Raw genomic sequence first — 16,858 nt, 5'->3', positions numbered from 1 at the left:
TCCCTATGTTAAAGAGAGATTTTTATATACTAAGGAACACTGACTTCTCAATTACTAGACCATACTTTCCCTAAACAATGTCACTGCCAGTCACTACAGGTTACTCATCAAAGAGGCAGGTCCATCAGAGGGTTCTGACCTTCAGGGCCAAAAGCTCCCCCAACTCTAGCCTAGCACTGTAGTCCTGAAACTCAATTAGGTCCTCAGCCAAAGGGGATCTTCAGAAAGCCTAATTAGCCAACACCTTCTTAGGAGACACAGTGAAGGGACAGTCAGGGAGAAAACCTAAAGCCAGTCACCTAAATTAACAACTTCCTGCCTCAAAGTGCTTGCAATGCAAATCTCTCTCTCCTTTTTTTTTTTTCATTCTCCCTTCTCTTTTATGTTCTGCCCCATGTAAAATTCTTCCTTAAGCTTGGCACTTTCTAGCAGCACTTTTTTTATGTCATTTAATTTTCAAGAGGTTTATAACTTAGTCACCCTTACGAACTTCCTTTAAATCTCATCTGTTTTACCTTTAAATCAAAAACATTTAAAGGCTTTCAATCACTATAAAACAACAATGTTTTATGATGGTGTAATCTGTATTAAACCTGAATCACAGATTTCTGTCAAAATAGCTGAGCGATAAGAACTAGAAGAGTTTGCTATTTAAAAAAAAAAAAGTAAAGTTGTTAAAAAACATAGGAATACAGAATAAAACTGGTTTGCTTTATGCAAAAGTCAGGATTCCCAGGATGAGAGATGACCCGTTTTCATACTCTTCATATCAGGTAAACGTCACATATTAGGGACACCTGTCAGTTGGACTCTTAATAACTGGGCTGAAATATATACTAATTAATTTCACACTTCTAGCCAATAATCGTTGACACCAAATAGGATCAATAAATAAGCACTTGATAGGGAGTTGAAGCAATATACTTTCTAATTCCTCAGTTTTTAAGGTAAAGAATAATATAGGAAACCCAAATCTCTAGGGTCAAGATAAAAGTGAAACTGTGATGGCTTTCCTATGTTAGAAATGAGCGTCTACTACTGTCAAAGTTAAGAGTCAACTGAAGGCAGGATAGATTATAGCGTAAGTGTAGGAGTATCAGAAATACTCACTCTGAGCTTCATCCAGCTCCATCCTGAAAAAAACACGGGAGACTCGTAAGTTATCCTTTTTAAAGCCAAGTACATGGTCAAGTCGAAATACATGTTGTCAAAATGAATGTATGATTTCAAGGGAGCACAAGCTTCTTGGGGAAGCATATAGTAAGAGAACGTGGATTCCCTGAAAACTCAACAGTCATTCCTTCATTCAACAAGCATGTGGAGTGGGTCTAACACATGCTTGCGCTGTGCTGATGCTATGGATACTAATGGGCAAAATAAAAAGAAAGAGTGCCTGCCATCACAGAGCCTACAGTCTCGTGGAAGACAAACATTTCACAAACACTGAAAAAATACTTTTATAAAAAGTGAGACTAAGAAAGCATTACGTGTAGGTGCTCTGAGTACATACATGCAAAGGATTCACCTACTCTGGAGAAAGGGGTGAGGGCCCCCCTGAAAGCCATGACAAAGGCGGAGGGAGGAAGGAAAGTGTGTTTAGGAAGGAGGACCGTCCGTGTCATTTCCGAGCCTCCGAGTTGAGGGCAGTGGAGCAGCCTGCTGCTTTCCCCACATCTCTCAGTACCTCTCCACTTGGAAAAATTAAAAATTCACAAGGCATGCCTAGGAAGTGGCATATACAATGTATCTTCTCTTCAATGTCAGCCCTGAATCCAGACAGAATTGAAGACCTTGGGAAAAACTGGTGGACAGATCACCAAAGTTGGCACTAAGTGCTGCCAAATGTCTGGCTGGCACCAATATACAGGCTAAATTGGCCATAAAAACCTCACTGTAGTCTTGCTCTTCTCAAAGGAAATCATTTTGCCATCCGCAGTGAGGCTTACCCAGAGGCCGGTCTTAGGGGGAGGCCCTGAATTCTGAGCTTAACTCAATTGCACGGTTTAGGGCAAGAGCTTCATGTTTCAGATGTGCAGTCAGGTAATCTGATCCCAGCAGAGTTTTAATGGCTTCTAAAGAATCCGAAGTGTTAAATCCTTTTCCCAGCCTCCCCCAGAGCAGGCTGAGGGTGCTTTTTGCAATCTCCATTCTCCTCCGTCCAGTCTCTTATTCTCACACCCAAACCATTCCTAAATCGGAGATACTAGGTTAATATTCCTTTCTTAATCCTGATTGTAATCTGTGTTCTACAATAGTGCACAGACTCACCAGCACAGTGAACAGACCTGTGGTTGCCAAGAAGGAGCTATGGGTGGGGGAGGGAAGGATTGGGGGTTTGGGATTAGCGGGTACAAACGAGTATATATAGGATGGATAAACAACAAGGTCCTACTGCACAGCACAGGGAACTATATTCAGGATCCCGTGATAAACCATCACAGAAGAAAATGAAAAAGAACATATATATGCATAATTGAGTCACTTTGCTGTGCAGCAGAAATTAACACAACATTGTCAATCTACTATACTTTAGTAAAGTTAACAAAATAAAATAGTACACATGCACCTACCACACTCCCAGGAAAACAAAACAAAACAAAACAAAACAAAACACTGGGAGAGAGGAAATAAAAGACAGCGGAAGTGGAATCTGTAGAAGGGGTGTTTTATTTCAGGTTTTCTCCCCTCTAAGCCTGGGAAGAACATTTTCTGGTTCTGTAGAAACCAAAGGCAGCAGACCCAAGCAAATTCCTCAACTCCAGGAAAAGACACATCTCAGACAGCTACACTGTCCAGGCGTCAGGCAGGAGCTAAGATCAGTGCTTATTAAGTCTGTGCCCCTGGCTATCAGTAGGTTAACACAGACTCAATCCCTCCCTCTCCGTGCGGGAATCCCTTGAGAGACAGCACAACCCAAGATACTTTAAAAGTGCGAGGAAAACAAAAACAAAACATTTCTCGAGGAGAATAAAACAAACACACCAAACTTAAGGGCAACAGAAAAAAATTACGGTAACGATGGGCATCGTACCACCATTAAAACTCTGCTGAAGTTCAAGTGTTTGCGGTGTAAGTACAAATCCAGATAAATGATATTATTAAAAACAATAGCTAGCATGCATTGAGCATAGGGATACTGTGCTAGGTGCTTTACTCAGTAATAAGCATCACCTAAGAGAACCTTCACCACTACCTATGAAAGCATATGTTCTTATTAGGATCCCGAGAGTAAAGAGGAGACATTATACCAGTAGCAGAGACTACAAATGAACACAGGCAAGGGGCTCGGGGGTGGAGAGACAGACCAGATTCTGGATATACTTTTGGGGGGGAGCTTTTCCAATGACTTCATTTTTTTATATTTTTTAAAGTGCCTCGATTTGTGCTTAGCAACAACTACTGCACTCCCAGACTCTCCCTTCCACAATACATGCATGCATCCCTCCTCTCTCCTGTTTCTCTGTTCAGCACTTTGTTAAGCTTATTAAGTCCAGCGGTGGCTCCTGCAGCCCCTGATCCAGCACCTCGCAAAACGGTGCAGTTTGTTTACAAGGTGACACAGCCTTCCCTGCAGAGTTCGAGGGGCTGCCTAAAATCCACCGATGGCCAGAAAGCTCCTTCTGATTCTACACTTGACAAAATAAACACCTCATAAAGGCAGGTAAGCAGAAGCTACTTTTCGCTTCGGACCGCTTTGTCTTAATAACTTTTGAAAGTGAGAAACTGACGGCGGGGAACAGGCTCTTGCACACACACAAAACACAATTACGGCACAAAGAGACCTCGATAAAAGCACAACTCCTTGGGTAAAGTTCAATTATTTTATTTTCCTTGAAAGGGGGTACCTCTCACGGATATGGACCACTCCTGAACGGCAAAGGTTCTTTCCCTGCCAACCCTGGCTGCATTAGCGGGGTCTAACCCAGCGGGTCTGGAAAACCAGGGAATTTGATTTCCCTAAACTCAGTTCCCAAAGGGGCTGATTCCGCCCCCCCCCCTCCTTTTGTCCACAGAAAATGAAGCTGCACTTCCATGTTGGAGGAACTATTTCAAAACATCCTCTCTTCTCTCAAAGTGCAGAATTTATGGTAACAGATAATTAACAACAAATGACAAACAATCTGAGCAGTAAAGGTCCCAGTTTGGTTGCCAAGATGATGGTATCAAATTCCAAGATAAACAGTGGAGTGTGCCGGGCTGCCGTTAATGTGATGGAGGGGTCGCTCAGGATGGAGAGAGGCAAACAAGGCAGCCACCGGCCACTAAGGGCCACAACATGGGGCCAACCAGCTCCCACGGGACTATTATTTCACTTCTGAATTCTCAGGAGTGTCAGTGGACAAGGGGGTTGTACTGGGCTTACTCTTCCATCCAGAAAAGGGCACCCATCAGTGCCTTTATATTTCATGTGGGGAAAGGATTCGATTCTTCCTTGAACTGCGTTACGGAAGAGTTAGGAATTTATATCCTTCAGGAGTTGATACCCCCTTCCTAGCCTGTCTGTTCTTCTCAGAGGCTCCCCTCTCCTCATTCTTCATTTCTCTTAAGTTTGTGGAATCGAAACAGGTTTCAGTGCATTCAGCTGTGCCTCAAATAAATATAAAGGTTAGGAGCAAAATGAAAACAAGGTAACCTGTAAAAGTCAGATTTTGAGCACAACACGTGGTAAATTTCCGAGATCCTAACAGATGGCAAAACTTCAGATATTTTCACATTTCTCAAAAACCAGTTCATAGTTCAACTACTTGTCAAACGAATTAAAAAAAAAAAAAAAAGATTGAAATGCAAACTTAAAGTTTTGAGTTACCTAAAAAGGCCTCACAAACTATTCCTTCTCAGGAAACAAAAGAGGTCCAATGTACCAAAAATTGCTATTCTGATCCTTTCAAATGCTGGATTCATTGGTATGTAGAGTTGACATGCATACCCCGGGAAGCTAAGGCGAAATTTGTCTTATCTCCCTGCTGACTGAGGTACAGGGATTCTGACATGCTCCTGGTGCTAAAGTCAAGCCCAAGGCCAGGGACATTGTCACTCCAAGAAAGAGTTATGATCTAAGGATATACCTCTGCTAGGCTCCCCTTCTTCTTTTCTCTTCTTCACATACACCACTATTTTCCCACTTCTCCATAAAACATCCATCTCCTTGTTCTATTCCCTGCCTACCCAAGCAGGACCAGTATGTAAAAGCTGGTACTTTAAAAAAAAAATGGAATATATTAAATAGAAGGCAAAACTAAGAGTAATGCGTATATTTTTGATTAAATAAAAAAAAGTCTAACCCAGTCTAATAGTCTTCTGTGGCTATCTCTGAAGTCTTAAGACACAACAGAATGAAACAAAGGGAAGAAAAAAACATCTAAAACTCAGGACCAAAATAGAGTTGGTAGAATGTCTATGTCATAGCTAACTCAGGAAATTAGAGAAACATGCTGAGGTTGCTGGTTGGAGATTTCACTTTTTTTCCTCAATTTCAGTTTGAAGTCCTTGGGCAAAACACATTTTAAACTAAGTGCGCAATATGTAAACGGTTTGAAACTTGGTCTGTGGCCCAAATACCTAAAACTGAATACTGCAAGCAAGCCACTGTTCTTAGCCAATCAGCATAAACGCCAAAATAGCCCACCGGAAGACGGGAAAAGATATTTTCCCAGTCCAAGAATTAGCGAATCTTTGAAGCTGGAAGCTTTCAGAGACTGTCTACTCAAAGAAATAAGCGGGTGAGAGTAGAGTTCATGTTACAGTGCAGGAACCCATCAGCAATTAAGGAAGTCACCACCAAAAGACGAACATCGACAGGTTTAATTCTCACCTGGAATCTTAAAGCTTAATAAATCAAGTACTGAAAATGCACTTGTTTGCTTTATTAAATGGTGCTAGTGGTTCTTTTTCTGTTTTTCAACTAGCATCAAGAGCTTTGCTCTTTAATATAAAACCATACAAAAGTTTAAACAAGGGGCTTATAATTCTTGATTTGTATTAAAGGGAAAAAAATGAAAAGCCTGCCATAATGCATTTTCTTATTTGCATACATTTTACCCTCTACAGGGACAGAAATTGAAGGAAAAAAAAATCTTCAAAGCAAAATAGAAAAGAAACACCAGACCCAAATACTGCAAAGGCCTATAAATCCAACAGAGTTTCCTCTTTGCAGAGTTAGTGTTTCTACACAGACAAAGCCTCAAAGTGTACTTTTACATTAAAAAAAAAAAAAAAAAAAAAAGAAGAAGGCAGACTAACATGGTGGTCTGGAAGAGTGTAGTAGTTTCACCTGTACTGATATTGAAATAATAGCCTAATCATGCCAGGATAGCTACTGAAACAGCCCATTTTCAGGATGCTAGGGAAGTCTAAAAAGGAAAGACACATGGGAAGCAGAGAGCTAAGGAAATACTGAAGAAAGAAAACAAGCTGATGGGCAGATCTTGTGAAACTCAGTGAATTTTTCTCCTTTTGGGAAGTAGTTCACTTAAGTAGTTTGTGATACAAGATGTGGTAAATTGAGTGGCATAAGCCTGGTTTTTACATCTTAAAATCTGCACCTTCATAAACTCTAAATCTCAGGAATAAAATTAAGTATGTTGCAAATACAGTCTCCCTGTCATGATACTTCCCGTTCAGCTAGCCTTGTCATTTTGTCTATTTTTAATGAAAACATCTCCACGAAAGAAATTAAAAAAAAAACAAACCAAAAACCTGTACTTGGAGCAGGAGATCAATTCAATCCATAAGGAGAGGTGATCAATGATTTACTCAGAATGCGTTTATTCATTGCCTGTGGCTGCTCTTTCTGTATGAATCTTTCTCTATATACATGCAGGTAACCATTTCAGGTTTTGAAATCCAAATATACCACAGTAGATAGAATCTGCTTTATCTGTCAAAATTCTTTACCCTTCCAAAGACTCACTAACCACATTGCGCGCGCGCACACACACACACACAAACACACACACACACACAACCCAGTTACGCAATATATAGCTAACGTTCTAAGAACAAATCCATATGGACCCCCCCCCAAAAAATCTAATTTTAGGTTGCCTTTCTAATGCTGGAATGCAAACAAAGAAATCTACAGATAGGAAAAAAAAGTCAGCTGTAAAACCAAGTCATAGGAAAAAAAAGTCAGCTCTAAAACCAAGTCTAACTGTCACGGACCACGAGACCAGTGCCCTCGGGGAGTGTACAGGGGAAAGAACTTATTTTTAAAAAGAAATGAGAAAGGAAAAGAAAAATACTCCGTGTTTATATACGAGCACAAACTAAAAGGGCCATTCAGCATCTCCAAGACGAATTTCAGATTGAAAACATTAACAAAAATTATGGCCATGCTAATGTGCAAGCCAGTGATAAATTTGTAATGAGAAGGAGAAAGTGGCTTACCAAGAGAAAAATGTTTAGAATTTTTTTTTCCCCCGCACAGCTAATGCAGCCCGGCTCTGCGACAAAGGATGAATTTCTACCTTGTTTAATGTGAAATTTTATAGAGCCCCAGACATTCAGTCAACCAATGATACTCCTCATCCTCCCGTGTGACAGCTGGGGGTCACTGGTCTACCCCCTCCACAACATCCCCACAATGTCTCACTATTCCAGTCTTTCCTGTAGAACATCACTGATGTTGAGGGATTTGTCTTCTTATTTCCAATAGACCAAAGAAAAGAAAAGAAAGGAGAAACCCTTGACTGCATCAAGTCCAATGACTGGTGGAGAACTTGAAACTCAAAGAGGCCCAACTTGCTCGAGATCACAGACCTAATTAGTGACTGAGACAGGACCAGAATCCAAGTTCCCTGAAATACTGTCAGTCATCTACCTACAGCAAGTTAGTTAGCTATTTCCTGATACTGTACACTCAGGTGACTCTCAAAAATGAATCTGAAGGTACCTCTGAAAAAATTTCCCTTCTACTATAGGACTAAGAAGCAGGCAGCATCCTTGGCTTCACATCTTCCCACACATGAGCAAGTCGAATTATATTTACCCAATCAACTGGTCTACTGTTTGATTCTAACATAAAACAGAAGAAGGCACCACCCAAGGAAGTGAGGCCCCAAAAAAGTAGAAGATTTACATTAGAGCGAGCCTTCAATTTTGCTGACAAAGCAGAAGGACTTGTAGATAAATCACATTTTTATCTTATTTATTTTCTTCATCCTTTAAAAATGTTTTTACCATAAAAATGTTACATAGTTCTTAAAAATAATTCAAATTGTAGAAAACATATAAAATAAAAAGTATAAGATCTTTTATCCATCACTCCCTCCCCCAAATTCATTTGCAAATTTATTCCCTACATAATCACCATTAATGTTGGTATTTGTCCTTCCACACATTTTGAGATTTTTTTTTTTAACCAAATGGCACCACTCTATAACATTCTTCTGTAACTTTGTTCTTGCATCTAAGGCTAGCTAATACAGACCTGAAATAAATATTTACTTCCTACCACATGAAAATGAAACTTCAGACCAAACAAAATCCTGTAGGAATTTGGCATGGGATGTTCACCAGATACCCTAAAAGCTTCAGATCATTTCTGATGAGCAATACCTAAGCAAACACTGACAGATGCTATAAAATGCAACAAAGCGATGAGAACACAAGTTGGACTTATCAAGTTTTATACAATCAAGCAGTTTAGAAAAAAAGATGTTAACACTTATCTCATGCTCACCAGCTAGTGAACAAGACCATAAATATTATCACAACATCTATTCATTAAGGGCTATTTTCTAGGCACTATATGTCATATACATCATCTCATATAATGTTTATAACTACGCTAGAGTGTTGTCAAACCCATTCTACAGCTGAGAAGACTCAAGTTCAGTAACCCTGTCCACCCACACTTAGCCAAGTCAGTAACTGGTGGGATCAGCATTTGTATAGAGTTCTTTGATTTCAGACCACATTTTCAGCTACCATATGTGACTACTGTCTTCATTCCTCATTCCCCAGCTCAACCTGTGCCCCTTGTACTCAATTCCAGTGAATTATGGTTAACTCTTGATGCTTGTTTTAACCACAGCCACAGGTAGGGAGCCTAAGACAATGATGGAGGTACAAGGACCTGAGATCAGCACTGTGATTCTGCAGCTCAACCAGGCAACACTTAGCTCTTGGGATCCCTTGCTTGCTTGGGACCGCCAATCAATCCCATGAAGAAACTGGAGGCAGGTGAGACACTAAGAAGTTGGGGCACAGACAGAGAAAGACAAAGACTGTATGTTTTCATTCATATGTGGAATTTAAAAAGTAAAACGAATGTAACAAAACAGAAACAGACTACAGATACAGAGAATGAACTGGTGGTTGCTAAAGAGGATAGAGGTGGAGGGAAGGGCAAAATGGGTGAGGGGAATTGAGAGATGCAAACCACTAGGTATAAAATAGATGTTACAAGAATGTAACTTACAGCACAGGGAATACAGTCAATATTTTATAATAACTTTATATGGAGTATAACCTATAAAATATCAAATTACTATTTTGCACACCTGAAACTAATACAATTTTGTAAGTAAACTATACTTCAATAAAATGTTTAAAAAGTAAATTAAAAAAAAAAAAAAAAAAGTCAGGGTACCTTTCAACCCTGACAGCCCCAAATCCCATTCAAACAAGTTTCCTAGTAATGACTTCTTGGGGAAGATGAGATAAAACTTACTAGTGATTTTCTTATTTATTCATTTATTTATATGCCACTGATTTTCCAAATGAATTGAAACAGCTCAGAATAAAAAAAAAAAAAAAAAAAAAGGCAGAATCAATGGAACAATCATTAAGGAGAAGAGCTAACATTTCCTGAGTACAGACTATGCACTGAGCATTCCTCTAAGAACTTTATAAGTAGTAATACTCTTAACCTTCAAGACAACCTCTGGAGACAGGCATTACTTTTACCAGCCCCTTTTTACAGATGGGAAAAAAGAACACAGAGAAGTTAATACATTTCTCCACGGTTGGTTACAGAGCCAGTAAGTGTTGCAACCAGGTTTTAAATCTGGCAAACTGATTCCACCAGAGACGTCGACCACCACACTGCCGCCTCAAAAGCAGCATGAAAGAACAAGAACGAAGTAAGATTCTAGGAACGCTAACAGCTAAATCAGCAAAGTAAGTAGCTAAAAGTGAAAATAAAATTTGATTTGAGCTTCCTAGCAATCAACCCTTAAAGGAAAAGGTGAGTTATTAGCCTCAGTAGGGTAGCAAACCATCTGGGTTTTCAGGGAGCTGAGGGGGTCTCCCAGAACATGGAACTTTGATGCAAAAAAAGGAGATGGTTGGAACCTCACTAAAAATGTTTTATGGTGTTTTATTTGGCCTCGGATAATTTAAAACATACAAAATCTTGATGGTATTTTCAGACCTAGATTGGCTCCTTGAGCATTAAATATACTAAATAATTGTCTCAATATCCTGCTTGGGAATGATGACAAGGTTGTAGAAAAATGAAGCCCTGTTAATTTCTGGTTTTCAACCATCACATCTCTCAGTACGTTCAAGAGTCTGGATAAGAGAGGCTTGCAAATTCTAGGTTCAATTCTGCCAACTCCAGGTGTGCTTTAATTCTCTTTCCCAAGGTCATATCAGATTGCCTGCTTAAAAAAAAAAAATCTTCCCTACGTCACAGGCAGAGATGCGGGCCAGGGACACTTAGAAGCTTGGTGACAACCTAGCCAGAACTCACAGGTGAAATCAAACCAAGACCATGTAGTAAGGATGTAGTAAATCCTTCAAGCCAGTTGAGACGATAGCTCTGAAATCAGTGACAGGAACAGGGTCTTACACATCAGTGTTCCCCTGGCAGCAACCCCTTGCAAATAAATGTCTTAATCACAATCTTAAGTTTCAGAGCTAAAAAGATTCATAACTATCATTTGGTGCAAATGTTTACAGATGAGTAAACTGAGGCCTGTAAGTAAAAAAGAAGTAAATTGCCCAAGATACTGAGGTGAGACAAACTAAATTAAATGGGAAGTGAGCTATTCCTTATCCAAGATAAGAAAACCCCAACAACTAGGTTTTATGGAAGAAAATATTAGATCACTTATGGGACCAGGATTGTAATTCCAATCCAGGTGATCTGTCGTGGGTCATCACAGACCTCAGTTGTAAGTGAAAAAGGAAAGCAAATGTTTTAAGAAACCCATGCAAAATAAATGAGCAACTATTCAAATGGAAAAGAAAATATATATAGAGAGAGGAATAAAGCTCTACCATGACATGTTGAAAATTTTAGAAAAACCAAAGAAACTTTAGACTAAATATTTTATAGGTATTTGCCAGCCAATTTAAGTTTCCATTTAGACTCAGGACAATCCCTCTAAAAAATATAACATGATGGCATTTAACCAAGATACTGGACTGCCTCGTATGTCACTGTGCTAGGGCACCAAGCACCAAAAAGAAAAGCCAAGGAAAAGGTAAGCCAGCATCCTGATAACATGCACACACCTTCATACGAACACTCCAAAGGTTAGGACAGAAAGATCCCAATGAAAATCTCCAAATCTCAATCACAATTTCTCATCTCAGTGCACAAGCAGATCATGGATCTATCAAGCAAGCAATCAATGAGTATTTCTAAGCACCTGTTACTTGCAGTATCCCCATGTTTAAAAAATGAACAAGGTAACTGGGGGTGGGACCAGGGGGAAGAATAATGGAGGTGATATGGTTTGAAGTAAATACCAAGTGACGAGGGCCGTCGTGTTGGTGGCAGGGGTGGGGGGTGGGCAGTCAGTTTGGACTGGGAGAAAGACAAGAGGTTTCCAAGAGGTAGAAAGGCCTGAACTGGCCCTCAGCAGAGCATAAATGTGGGTGTCTCAGCTGTGAGAAGCAGTGAAAGCAAAGGCACCAAGACAGAAAGGCCCAACGTATGCATAGGTGACAGCGGCAACATGCACAACTGGAACAAAGGCTTCAGGTGGGAAGCTCTCAGGGGGCGATGAAGGCAAAAAGGCCAGCTGAAGATGGCCGTGGAAGAATCCTCTACTCCTTGGGAGAAAGTGTGGTAACAGGGCTACACAGCTGTCCAGGCTGCCACTGCAAACTCCATTTTTCAAACCTTTTCTCCATAAAAGGTATAATTCGATCCTTTGAATTTTTCATGGCTATATCTAAGCACATCGGTCCTAAGGTGACATGATTTTTAAAAATCACTGTGCATTCATAGCTCATCGGTGAAATCTTAGGGCTACAAACAAGAGAAGACTAAGCTGAGATTCCCTATCAGTCATTTTCCAAGGAATCTGGGGCAAAACATACTTTCTTTTGCCTGAAAAGAAACCCAATCCACAAAGTGCTTTGCTATTCTTTAATACAAAACGTCACACTAGCTGAACAGAGCTAAAGGAATCCTAAGTCCATACACTTCATATTTGACGAAAAAGAAATTATTAGAAGCAGACGACTAAAAGGAACATTTGCAATGAACACACAGTTATTGTTCAGAAAAGCCACTTTAACAAAGAAAAATCTTATTCCCCTAAAAACTTTCCTTAAAACCATGTTAGGAATCCCTCATAACCATAAATATATTCTGATTTAAAGAAAGCCTAAAAATCTTAGAAAGAGTTTAGCATTAACCATTTACAAAGATTTCTTTCTTTTTCTCCTCCTTTTTTTTTGCATAAATCCCCTCATAGATAATTGAGTAGCTCTACATAATATAGATAGTCACCAAGTAACATCCTAGTACTTGCTATAATATCCAGGCAGTCAAGAAAAAGATCTTTTTGTTTGGTTAGTGTTTCTAAATTCGAGGGTGTGTGTGTGTGTGTGTGTGTGTGTGTGTTGGGGGAGGCAGTCCTACTCGTTTTTTTAAATGCCCAAATAAAACAATTGTTAATAAAAAAAAAAAAAAAGAGCTTGTGACTTGTACATGCCCCGAGTTCAATTTTGCTACGAATGGCAAAAAAACAGTCAACAGAGCCCTAACCTCCTTTCTCTCTTGACTATACAATGGCTTTCAAAGGGGTTTAGTCCTACTATGAAAGACCCATGTTAGACATTGGGAGGGTCTAATAGAGAATGAGCACCAGGCCTTGAATAAACAAGGGGGATGGTGACCTTTTGCCCCTTCTGCTGAAAGCCCAGCACATCCTGTAGCCGAGGAAGAGAAAAAAGCTGGTGCGCATCCAGGTGCTGCAGAATCCTTGCCCCTGGATTTCTCCCACACTTTGCTCTTTAGGCAGTTTAAACGCAACATGACTTAAACAGTATTAGGGAGTGAGAGAAAAGTACAATTCCTGGAACCAACTGTTCCACTGTCCCTTAATCCTTTGTTCCCCATATTGTTTGAGTTCTGCAGCATGCAGCACACGTTCTACGAGCAACAGGCAAGACAATGGATTTAGCACTGGCTGGACAATTAGTCCCAATTAGGCCTATTTCCCAGCTGAATGTAAAGGGCTGGTGGGGTGAGGTGGCGGGGGGGGGGGGGGGGGGGAAGAACTACAGAAATTTTAAAGACATTTTATCATGGAAGCAAGCAATGCAATGCAAGGCAAACTGAACTAGGGGGTCAGGAAGCTGTGCTAAAATTCGCTGGGTGACATTAGGCAAATGCCTTAACCGCTCTGTTGTTAGCCACAAAATGTGGGCAACCCCTCAGGAGCACTAAAGATCTAATGCCAACGTGGGGGTGAAAGTATGTACTCTGAAAAAGCTCAGCATTACACAGATGTAGAGGAGTCCTCTGAGTTGTACTGGGAACCACAGACACCCGTCTATTTTTAGTACATCATACATACACCTTTTATTCTCCCTTGCAGAAGTCATTCGTGACTTTGCTATTTCATTTCTAGTTTCCTGATGGCTAATTTTTTTTTTAAGTTCATGACTGATACTTACATATGTACATGTGGCGGCTGGAATCGGCTCTGGTTGATGTTGTAGTGCGTGAATGCCTGGGTGGGGTTGGAGCTGTACTCATCCACCGTTATGGTAACCTTGCCTTGAGAAGGAATCCCATGTGCCATCCTTCCTCCCTATAGGCATGAGCAATTCACAAATTTCCGGAGCAAAGGATGGAAGCAGGCATGGCGCGTTTCAGCCAACCTCTGAACCCAAGGATCTACTCATCAATACCGCTGCGTGTTTCTGAAAAAAATAAATTAAAAGATGAGCACCAAGCAAAAGATCTTCAAAGCGATGTCAAATAGGACACCTGGACATGAAATGGGTTCAGGAAAACTCTTCATCTGTGTTGCTGCCTCGTGGATAAAACCTTTCCCAACTCTCTACCCTGCATGTACTTCCGAATGGACATTACACTCCAAATGACACTGCTGGCTGCTAGCAAATCATTTCAATGGGGTTCCAACTAAGATTTCCTCTTTAATTATAATTATGGCACTTAACGTGAATTACGGAAGGGACACATCCACAGTTGCTATGGTGTCTAACTATAAATGGCTTGTGCTCGAAGTGGAGAATCTTCCAAACCTTCTCTGCTAATTGGAATGTTTGGTCTGTACAAAGTTGGTGTCACAGAAGAATGTGAAATCTCTGTGCTTAACACAGCCATGAAACACCGTGACAAACATAAATTTAAAACACTCTGCTCACAACAGATACCATAATACACACGTAATACATGCACACGTTGCAGGTACTTTTTTTTTTTCATGGTGACTCCCAAAATACATAGGTACTCAAAGCCTGGTATACATGTAGATTCTACTCCACACAAGAGCTTTATGGTAAACCCTTCTTGCTTAATGTAATATAACTTCTGTAACCACTCTAGTCACGCAGGGGGAAGTCAAACACATCTAGGCTTGGGCCACCATTTTGGATGAATTCACTACCACCCCTCCTGGAGCCTGGAAGGAGTGGTCCAGGTGGGTAGCCCCTGCAGCTACCAGCTTGATACTATACAGTGGTCAGTAGCTGGTTTCATACTTTTAAAAAAGGTTTCCATTCGTTTCGATTCCCTTTATAAATGTCAATATATCATTTGCTGGACTGGGTTCGGAAATGAGGATGCTTATTTTTATAGCAGCTGTGCAAAGACTGAGAAGAACACACCCCTGCTTTGAAGCTGTTGCATTTTTTCAGTGAAGTACTGAAGAAGCAGGCAGCACACCCCTTGGGTAACCCTTAAAGTAACCCACACTCTTACTTTAAGCACTCCACATTAGAATACTTCCACCGTGTGCACCATTAAGCTTGGGAATCTTAGCTGCTATCTCAAATAGAAATATTTAGAATAATAAGATTAGATTTAAATTTGGCATGAAGCACCTTAAATATCCAGCAAAAGGCAGATGGCCTGCCATAGGCCATTTATTTTATTATTTTACAACCCAGGGCTTGTGTAGTCCTCCATATGCTGGCTGGGCTAAGAAATTCCACAGCGTTCCACTCAAATCATCGCCTTCTTCATATTAGCAAAGCAAGCTAAATAACACCCACCTTGCCTGTGTTCCTAGCATACAACGGGCACTGCCAAGAGATGAATCCCTCCTGCTCTGGCATTTTAAACAAAGTGTCACTCTGGGTTCTCTTTCTTCCTGACTTCATGGGAGGTATGAGTCCTCTAAGCACCAGTGGACAGACAATCAGGCCGGTAGGATTAACTAAATTAAAATCTTTCCCTGTTCCTCTGATGTAAGATATCTATAAGAACTGCTTACAAATCATAATGTAGCAGTTTTCATACCAAGTTTGCAGCTGTTTCCTTAATTTCCCCCACAATTATATTTTACTGTTATTTTGCATAACAGTAAAACACAACACCTGCTTCAAATTGCAGTCCTGTTCTAAGTACTGTAATTCTCTTTTGAGACACAAAGTACCGAGACACGACTGAAGCGCAAAACTGCATAATTGCGCCATGCTGAAAAGTAAATACAAATGAAAACATCTTCCTGTTATAGAAATGACTGTCATTAAAAAGAATGTTAGCCATCAAAGCACAGAGGGGGAAAAAAATACACATTTTCAGACTGCAAGAACTTAGTGTTTGCATAAATTAGAACGTGGTATAAAAATTACATGGCAATTCTTATATGCCTGCCATCAATGTCTATTGTGTGAAATACAGAACATTAAAAAGCAAAGGAAAGAAATTTCATGTCTAGACCATTGTGACCTCTCCATAACAATCTCTGCACTTGGTGCCATGGAGTAAACTTGCTAATTAGACTAAGCAAAATGGCCTAGAAATGAAAGATACATACCCATAATATAAAAATCTGGGCAATGACTTAGCATCGGACCCTCCCATTTGAAGCCCAGAAAAGATGGAACTTAGATGGTGATCAATTTGTACTTTTATGTGGTCCACTGTATCCTAAAGTCAACATAGGATTGCCTTTTCTATCAAGTGAGATCTGTGCGTCTTTGCACCTCTGCCCTAGTAAGACAAATAGAACATCTTTTCACCAGCAAGCACAGGCCCCTTGTAACTCAGAAGGGCTAAATGGGTGGCTGGCACTTCATTTGAATTCATCTTTACCATGTTCTCTTTCAAATGTTTTATCGAAACAGTGCACCTGCAGCGTCTATCTTCTTTAATCTGGAGTCTTTTGAAGAAAATGTCAGACTGAGGCAGAGAGCTTCAAAACTTTCACAGGAACCTTTACAGACAAGTCAAGAAAAAGCTTATTTAAAAAAAAAATGCTACGTTCACCCCCACTCACATCACAAGTTGATCATATCCCAAGAATGGGAAACACCAACACATGGGAAAGGCAAAATTTTTTTTTTGGTAAACTCTAAGGAACAGAGGACAATCAATGGTCTCCACCTCTAACCTGAGAAATTTGGAAAAAGCTTGAAATGAGACAGAATGATATACTGCCTAAAACTACCAAGAAGCTGCATTGCCTTGTTTCATGTG

At 40.2% G+C, this 16,858-nt stretch overlaps 1 protein-coding gene across 21 annotated transcripts in view; it reads right to left on the bottom strand.

The window, feature by feature from the left end:
* Positions 1-16,858, bottom strand: part of MPPED2 (metallophosphoesterase domain containing 2) — a 181,187-nt gene that overhangs the window by 161,305 nt on the left and 3,024 nt on the right. For 16 of the 21 annotated variants that reach the window (XM_085011582.1, XM_003122896.6, XM_085011589.1 and 13 more), the window contains exon 2: positions 13,864-14,112. Coding sequence is in view for 5 of the 21 variants with exons in the window: in XM_003122896.6 (XP_003122944.2) it covers positions 13,864-13,991 (128 nt within the window). In the remaining 16 variants the exon portion in view is untranslated. Of the gene's footprint in view, positions 1-1,110; positions 1,134-13,863; positions 14,113-16,858 lie in introns of all 21 variants that reach the window. The other 5 variants (XM_085011588.1, XM_085011580.1, XM_085011591.1 and 2 more) reach the window with 1 other exon arrangement.

The sequence above is a fragment of the Sus scrofa genome, chromosome 2 (genome assembly GCF_054392235.1).
Source record: "Sus scrofa isolate SSC_HxYL_T2T_F1_AM1 chromosome 2, Sscrofa_HxYL_maternal_Yorkshire_Landrace_v2.0, whole genome shotgun sequence".
Lineage (NCBI taxonomy): Eukaryota > Metazoa > Chordata > Mammalia > Artiodactyla > Suidae > Sus > Sus scrofa.
This window is presented reverse-complemented; position numbering and strand designations above follow the sequence as displayed.